This window comes from Notothenia coriiceps, unplaced genomic scaffold (assembly GCF_000735185.1).
Source record: "Notothenia coriiceps isolate Sejong01 unplaced genomic scaffold, NC01 NC01_scaffold00038178, whole genome shotgun sequence".
In the NCBI taxonomy this organism is placed as follows: Eukaryota; Metazoa; Chordata; class Actinopteri; order Perciformes; family Nototheniidae; genus Notothenia; species Notothenia coriiceps.
In genome coordinates, this window is record NW_011370879.1 from 1 (window position 1) to 9,115 (window position 9,115).

The 9,115-nt window shown below is 41.2% G+C and overlaps 1 protein-coding gene across 1 annotated transcript; it reads left to right on the top strand.

Moving 5' to 3' along the window:
* The first annotated feature begins 5,369 nt into the window (after positions 1–5,369).
* On the top strand, positions 5,370–7,158 carry LOC104968007 (transcription factor 15-like). The gene is made up of 2 exons (XM_010797543.1): positions 5,370–5,980; positions 7,096–7,158. Exons 1-2 carry the CDS (start codon positions 5,513–5,515, stop codon positions 7,156–7,158), a joined length of 531 nt encoding a protein of 176 aa, XP_010795845.1. The 5' UTR covers positions 5,370–5,512.
* Positions 7,159–9,115: the final 1,957 nt, after the last annotated feature.

Genomic DNA, 9,115 nt, shown 5'->3' on the forward strand with positions numbered 1-9,115 from the left:
GAAAGCACTGCCTGCTGACCAATCAGAGCTCAGTGTGCGGAGTTTAAAGCGATCAAGTCATATTACAGGAGAAAGGAAATACAGAAAAGCTGCCGTTGCAGGAAAGACGGCCGGCAGAAATCACCGACTGTGTGAACGTGAACATTAATAGAATATCACCTCCCATCTTCAGAGCAATCTGACTATTATAACATTAGCGTTAAGAAAGCTTACTTAAATATCTGCCACAACATAAGTAACCGGATCAGAGTAACATTAAGTACAGTCCGCGGCATATCACATCATAATGTATCATATATCTCCTTATCTGAGTCAGCTGAGCCGTATCTGGCCGTGCAACACTCACAGTTACTTGCCATAAGAACATCATTGCACATTAGCTCCTAAAGCGGTGCATGGAGACCCGAAATGGCCCCAAAACAAAACCCTATATCTCGCAATGTTACCAAGTTATTGGTTTATCCCTATTCTGATCTTCTCCAAATTGTGCTGTCTTCTTCTTCGGCTGATGCTACACCTTTACCCCAAGTTTCATCAAAATCAACGCGGTCATTTTTGCGTAATCTTGCTGACGGTACGATCCAATATGATACGATACGATATAAACAATATGATACGATTCGATATAAACAATATGATACGATACGATATAAACAATATGATACGATACGATATAAACCAAAGGATATGATGTTTTTTTCCTTTTACAGATATATTCAATTAGGTGTTTCCAGGATATAAGATCATTAACAGACAAGCAGACCCAGCCTTCATCCTGACCTCCTGTGAGATGATGATGAGGATGATATGCTTTGTTCTTTATCTTCTTGACGTACATGTTGGTAGTCGCTGCCGACCTTGAGGCTCATTATGAAGCTCGCCCCGCTGTCTTGGAGGAAGGATGTTAGCAGATTAATATAGGAGCTCCAGACATCACCTCAGAGCACAATGATCCGCCGTGGAGGAAATGAAGGCAGACCCTAAGGGCAGCTTTTTACCGACGGGCCCTGAAGGCCTCTTACTCTCAGCTCCTGTGAGGCGTTGCGTGTGAGGAGACTTCCTGTGAAGTAACCGGACCCTCAAAGGCTTTCTGACGCCACAAAGATTCTGCACCTGTTGCCGGGCGGAGCGTTTCCACGGTGGCTCGGTACGCTTCACCTCCCAGGGTTTAAACAGATTACTGGGGTTCAGGGGCCAGGAGCAGGAAGTGTTCGGGGTCTGGATCACTGGTGGATCGCGGGTCAATTCTCACGCGGTTTTCATGCAGTTTGCTGTAGTCAGAATCAGGTTTATCACCAGGTAGGTTCACACGTACGAGGAATTTGACTTGGTGTCGTGGTGCAAACATAAACATACACACAAATAAAACAAAAAGTAAAAACACAGACTATAGTTGTGATGACTGAACAATTTAGTTTAAATGAGATTTAGTGATGAAGTATCTCTCCTGCTACATATCTACAAAACAACTTTATTATTATTATCATTTATTTATTTGTTATTATTATTATTATTATTATTACTATCATTATTATTATTATTATTACTATTATTATTATTATTATTATTATTACTATTATTATTATTATTATTAATATGTTGTTGTTGTTGTTGATCAAAGAACAAAATGTCAAAGAAAGGGTATAAACCTAAGCTAACATACGGAATACGTATATGAACACATTAATATATTATGGAATACTAATGGTCACAAGTTAAAATGGTTGGAACCGTATTTCCCCAAAACAATTTTTAAATATAAATACATTTCTTTCTTGCAATAGTTTTTACTTTTAATGTTATACATTTGTAATACTCCATTGCAATGTTTGTTTCCTCATCTTCCAGAGCGTAACATTACTTTTTAAATTGCAAATTGTTATACTTTATGTACAAGTGAAATCGATGAGTAACAAAGAATAACAAAGACCGAAATCTAAACGAAAATAAGGCCTAAGAAAAAGACGGAAATAGGAACATGGTTTTGCTTTTGCAGATCTTGGGCTGGACTAAAATACGACGAGTCTCTCTTCAGGGTAAATTCCAGTTTTAAGGTTTTTAGCCCATTCTAAAGGAAAACCACCTGCTTCATGGCACTCTGTCAAACCAATGCGTTCATGTTCTCTGAAGGGCTGTTCCCTGCCTAAATGATCCTGATAGTGCAAACCTCAACCAGTCCTTGCTCTCGTACCAGGAAATTCTCTCCAGTGTTTTGATTGTGCCGTCTGAATATTTCTAATGATGTTTATTTCATATTGTATAGGTCTGTTTGTCACGGTGGCTATCAGGTGCACACGACCTTGAAATACAATTTGATCCTTTTTCACCGGGGATGTGTGTGTGAGGAAAAGAGGGATCAGACTGATTGATCAAACTGAACTATACAGAACCTTCAAACGCAAGGCAAGGCAAAGTGCTTCACAGAAAGGAAGAGCTTTATGAAATGACCTTTAAAAACAATCATTAAAAAGATAAGATAAGATAAGATTGACTTTTTTTATGCTAATTTAGGACAAACATGTCGCAATGTTAAAACAAGGCATGGCGCATAATGTGAATTAAAAAAAGTTTAAAATAAACAACAACACGTTTTCTTGTTTTCTTGTTGCCCTCACAGAGGGACTTACAAACACAGATACACATTATACAGACAATTATACAAAAAGAACAAATATATAGGGAGTCCCTTTCCACGCCGCCCCACTCGTCTGAGTTCATCTATCTATTCTATTATATTATTTATATCATAGCATAAACATTTATCCACATCAAATACATTCATACTTTTTGTTTCATAACATTTCATCTGTTTACGCTGAATTGAGATTGACTCCTAATCATCATAGGGAGGCTGTGGCTCAGTGGAAGTGTGCTTGACTTCAGATCAGGGATAGCAGGTTCAAACCCCACTGCAGTCAGCATGTCGTTGTGTCCCTGAGACACTTCACCCCAAAGTGCTCCTGTGGGGATTGTCCACGGTACTGAGTAAGTCGCTTTGGATAAAAACGTCTAACAGATGAATTTGATCCTTTTACAACAAACACATTCTAGTTTTGAATCCACACATTTATCAATGTAACAGTATCTCTTTTTGTTTATGGGACTGTAACCCCGTCACATGCCCCCCCCCCCCCCCCCCACCTCTGGTCTGATGTGAAGTGAGGGGTCTGTAATCGGCCGCTCCCATTGGTTCCACTCGAGGACTCACTTCTCCTGATCCGGTTGAAGCGGGTTTTTGTTCGGAGAGAGAAATCCTCACAGCTTCAGATCCGGAGTTCACTCAGACGACTGCTGAGGGAGCGTGAAATCTGTGCCAGATGAGGAGGAGGAGGAGAAGGAGGAGGAGGAGGAGGAGGAGGAGGAAGTATCAGAGTGTCAGGAGGAACAACTGGCAAGGTTCTGCTCCTTCAGTAAATATCAGAAGCACAAACTAAAATACTTTTACATTTTGAACATTTACTTTCCTCCAGTGGCGCCGCCTGACCTGTAGCCCGATTCTCCCTCAATAATATAATGCATTCACCGTGCTTTACCTGAACCTCATCAGGACACTGGAGAGGACGGCAGGACTGTCATTTCCCGTGTTCAGTGAATGCAACAGAGGCAAGACACCAGAGAGAGAGAGAGAGAGAGAGAGAGAGAGAGAGAGACCGGTGCAGCAGCAGGGACCGTGTTGTTAGCATCTGGTTAGCTAGCTGCACTAACGGACATAAGGAGCTGTTTGTTCCACAACAAGCTGGAGGAGAGTCCTCTCCTCTCAGACTGAGAGGCTCAGGTGAGCTCAAGGACTTTAGTCTAAGTTATCTCAGTGGGTCTCAAACGGTTTGGCCACGAATTATGCAAAATATTATTTCCGAGGCACATGTTTGTATGATCATTATAGTTATAAAACAATAAGAGAATAAAGGAAAAACAGTTATGAAATACTATATGGCAGTAAAACAAGAATACAGTTTGAAAGGGGAGTGATTTGTAAAATATCCATAAAGAAAAAGAACATCTGCTTACAGTTGTGTTTCATCTGGGTGTTGAGAGATGTATCCATAGATCTCTTCATGTTGCTCTCAAAGTGCACCAGATTGATGCTTTTAACTTCAATATTACTTCCCCAGACCCCCCTAGAGGATGTGAGGACCCCCCTAGAGGAGGTGAGGACCACCCTAGAGGAGGTGAGGTCCCCCCTAGAGGAGGTGAAGTCCCCCCTAGAGGAGGTGAGGACCCCCCTAGAGGAGGTGAGGACCCCCCTAGAAGAGGTGAGGACCCCCTAGAGGAGGTGAGGTCCGCCCACTTTATCCCTGCTTACACCTATATGTGAGCTGATTATCGAGCCTTCATTGTAACAGTCGCGGGTACACTGTGTGTGGGTGTGTGTGTGTGTGTGTGTGTGTGTGTGTGTGTGTGTGTGTGTGTGTGTGTGTGTGTGTGTGTGCGTGCATGGGGATTGTTGCAGTAGACCATTCCTCTGTAGAGACGGTACATTAATGGGAAACCCTACATGTTTGAGCACCCTCTATGAAACGTCGAGCTACCCCACAGCACCCCCAAAGAAATCTCTGGCGCCGCCACTGAGGGCGAATGTTCCAGCTCCAGGACACGCCCCTGCTTTCATCCTAAACCGAACCTCGTACTGAAGTTAAAGCTACTTGACTTCATTTATTGGCAAATCCTAAAACTTGTTGGCAGTATTTTATACTCCAACACTTATAGATTTAGTTTCCATTACTTTCCTGACATTTGATCAGTTTAGAAAATCAGATGCATTCAGTTATTATATCATTTGCATTAGTTACAAATAAGATCCACCTTAGAAGCAACAGCACCAAGACTTTTCATATTACATGAGGAAAAGTTCAGTATGGTGTATATAAGAATAGTGGATTAACATCCGAGGTGGAAGAGTGACGCTGCAGAAGATATGTGATGTACTATATATATTACATCATTAGATGGTTAATATCAAGCAGCATGTTACTGCTGTAGACGAGAACAGTGCTGTATCACATTCAGTATTATTTTTGTTGAGGACTTTTAGTAATAATTGCACTTTCTCGTACCTTAAACAGTTCGTTAGTTTGACTTTTGCATCATGTTTTGAATGCAAAATATGAATCTGAAAAAAGCTATTTAATAAATGTAGTGCAGTAAAAGTAGCAGTCAATGGTAATACTCAAAGTATAACTTGTGTTCTCTATTTGAGTCTTTATCTTTCAACACAGTCATCTTAAACTTCAATTATCACATGTTGATATTTCCACAGAGTTCTGAGGAGTAATCGTGAGTTTCTCCCGCAGAGAGCGGCTCCTCCCCCCGGCTTTATAAGAGCCTCTGCCAGGTATCAGTCTTTAAATACAGTCTGCAGAGAGCGCGAGGAGGGTCTCTCACATTCAACAACACTCTCTACCCGGGTCTCCTGCAGCCGGTACCGGGATGTCGGATCCTCTCTGCTTCTGCTCTCGGTGATCAAACGGAGGATTTTGGCACCGGGACTTTTTATTTTAATATTTTATTAAACATGACTTTCGCCACCATGCTGCGGCCCATGGCGTCACACTTACTTTACTCTGACGTCATCACCTCTGAGGAGGATGAGGAGGAGAACCAGAGCGACGGCGGCGGCTCGGAGCAGAGCTACTGCGGGAAAAGGAGCAGGATTTCCCGCAGGCTGAGCGCCGAGATGCCGGTGGTTGTGCAGCAGAGGAGCGCGGCGAATGCTCGGGAGCGCGGCCGGACGCAGAGCGTGAACTCCGCCTTCACTTCCCTGCGGAGCCTCATCCCCACGGAGCCCGTGGACCGGAAGCTCTCCAAGATCGAGACTCTGCGCCTGGCCTCCAGCTACATCTCTCACCTGGCCAACGTGCTGCTGCTAGGGGACGGAGGCGTGGAGGGACAGCCGTGTCTGCATGGGAATGCGCCGAGAGAGAGCGGAGCGCAGCAGCCGCGCAGCATCTGCACCTTCTGCCTGAGCAGCCAGAGGAAAGGGGTGAGGTTTACCGGAATCAGAACCGATTTGATGCGTAAAAAGCGCTTCTTTTGGGGGGGATTTGTGTGCGTAATGGTACATTCCTCACAGACATACATGTTTTTGTATTCGCTTTTTTAACTTAATTTCTTGAGCATAATCTGAGATACAACATCAAAGCTTTCTCTTGCCTTTGGAAATTAATGAGGGGCATCTGCACCTTCTGCCTGAGCAATTTTATGCGTAAAGGCACTTTTTCTGTAGGTTTCTGTGCGTAAAAACGCTCTTACGCACATTCCTCTCAGACACACGTGTTTTGTATTCTCTTTTTTAAATTGACTTCAGTGCAAAGCATAATCTGATATACAACATATTTAGTAGCTTTCTCTTGACTTTGGAAATGAATTTTTGGCAGCATCTGCAAATTCTGCCTGAGCAGCCAGAGGATTTTATGCGTAAAAAGCACACACAAAAAAAGTGCTTTTACGCACAGCACGTGTTTGCTGTCCATGTGCATTCCTCACATTCCTGTTTTTGTAATCTCTTTTTTAAACTGCACTTTAGTGCAAAGCATAATCTGAGATACAACATTATTAGCTTTCTCTTGCTTTTGGAAATTGATATGTGCCATCTGCGCCTCAAGTCAGGGTAAAGGGTTCACGTCAAAGTGGATTAAAATACAGAGCAGATCATTACATGTGCCATAAATATGAAAGTGAGTGGCTCTAACACATGGAACTTCTCATCAGCTCCACACACAGCAGGTTTCTGTATGAAGCTTTTTAAGATGTTCTGAAGTTTGATCAGCATTTATCTTCCAATCGTGACTTTACAGTTATTAAGCTTTGGTTTGTAAAATGCACTTTTGGAAGATGTTGTGAGTAAAAGGTGTTTTAAATGCACATGTTGGCAGCTAATGTACATTCCTCACAGACATGTGGTATACATCATTAGCAGCTTCCTCTTGGCTCTGGCCATTCATGTGACGGATTGATTGTGTCTTTATTTCTCTGAGAAAATAAAATCACTTCTCGTGCATTTGACCTAATTCAGTTTGCATCTTTTCCTGACTTGTGTTCAGTTAAAGTTTATATTTCTGAATGTTTATCTGACTGAGATATTTCATGTGTTTGCAGATAAAGGACGGCAGAGAGTGTTTAAAGATGAGAGGACTCGCTGCGCTGAGAGTGAGACGCTGACAGGAGAATGATTTAAAAACCTGAACATCCTCAAAGACTTTCTCAGGGAAGAGTCACATAACACACACACACACACACACACACACACACACACACACACACACACACACACACACACACACACACACACACACACACACACACACACACACACACACACACACACACACACACACACACACACACACACACACACACACACACACACACACACACACACACACACACACACACACACACACACACACACACACACACACACACACACACACACATGCTGGATCACGATGAAGAAGAGACTATTTATACTTGATTTAGAGATGTGAGTTTCAGAGATGCCGTGCATTTGTTTGAAAACTTGTGTCTTTTAGTTTTTTTGTTCCCAAAGTTTTAAATAAAATATATTTTATCAAATAATACTTGTTATTGTCTCTGATTCCCATGAGGCACGTCCTGACAGAGAGGGGAAGCAGACAGTCAGTTGTGCCACATGTGTACACATTGTGCTAAAGATGGGACAGTGATGTAAACATAAAAGTTTATGGAGGAAATGGAACAAAAAAGAAAATAAAAAAAGCGTTATTTCCGTCTTAATTTGAGGTTAGTGAAAGAATAACAAAGGGTGCACGCGCTGTAAAACAAGAAGGTGCATTGCAGATTAGAAAACCACATAAATGCTTTCTTTAATATTCAAAAAGGAATTTACAAATGTTTTATTTTGACCCCAAAATTCCCAATTTAAGAATAATAAAAAAGTAATAAATTATTGACAATATATGATAATAATAATAATAATAATAAATAATAATAATAATAATAATAATAATAATACAATGAGATACAAAGAGAAGAAAGTCAAACATACATATTGTCTGACTCAAAATGGAGACAGGACTGATATGTATGGAGGTTTAAAGCACATAGAAAATAATGATTATTGTACTAAATAAATATGAATCCCTTTTTTCACACCAGAAGCAAAAAAGTTAAAATAAAGGAAATGAAGAAAATAAAAAAAATTACATTTAAAAAAAATAAAAAGTGATGATGAGAAAAAAAATATATAAAAAGGAACTACTAAATGTGAGTCTGAACTAGATGGTATTTGGTGTGACCCTCCTGCAGCTCCTGGTGTCCGGTGTCAGAGCCGCTGTGGTTCTGTATTCCCTCCAGATCTCACGCCTGGTGTTTTTTGAAGTCTGTTATCGATTAGTCACGGCTAATATCGGCCCACACGGAGACACAGCTGCTGGCGTGTTAGAGGGATAAATCACCACCGGGGGGGCCAGGGTGAGGGTGAGGGGTCAGAGGTCACTGTGGAGCAACGGAGAGAAGTACTGCTGACGGGAAGTCATGGAAAAAATGACATTAAAATACATCATGCTGCTGTTTGCACTGAGGACAGTTCACGTGGATGAGTAATGGATTACATGTAATGATACAGACACAATAAAGGTAAAAGATGTAATCTGATTACAGTTACATTTCAACATTTTGTGGATTGCTAGCAGGATTTAGCATCGAGTGTGTGTTGTGAAGGATCAGATGTTCTCTCTTCTCTGTTAGCTGTTCTGTAGGATAAGACTTTAGACTGCTTGAATCTGCTTGGATCTTTTTCTTATAAAAATGTGGACTTTTTTCTCCAAAATCTAAAATCTTAAAATTCTTTCAAAATACTCACTTTTTTTTATAAAACTCAAACTTTTCTCAACTTTCCGAATTTTTACTCCAAAAATCTCACTTTTTCCCAAAAAATATAAAAATAATTCCTGACTTTTTCATATTTCTTACTTTTCTTTCTAAATTCTCACTTTTTATAAACACTCTGGCCGTTTCTCAAAGTCCAGTCGAGCTGCTGCAGAGCCTCTGGCCGTTTCTCAATCTCGAGGATTCTGGCTTCCAAGCCAATATTTCAAGGATGCTACGTCATCGAGTGCCGCCGAAGGACTGTTCCAAT

What these genes read in the sequence shown, in the direction of transcription:
- LOC104968007 (XM_010797543.1), top strand. Translation starts at nt 5,513, where the DNA reads ATGACTTTCGCCACCATGCTGCGGCCCATGGCGTCACACTTACTTTAC. An exon ending in TGAGCAGCCAGAGGAAAGGG is followed by an intron (nt 5,981 to 7,095) that starts GTGAGGTTTACC and finishes ATGTGTTTGCAG; the next exon opens with ATAAAGGACGGCAGAGAGTG.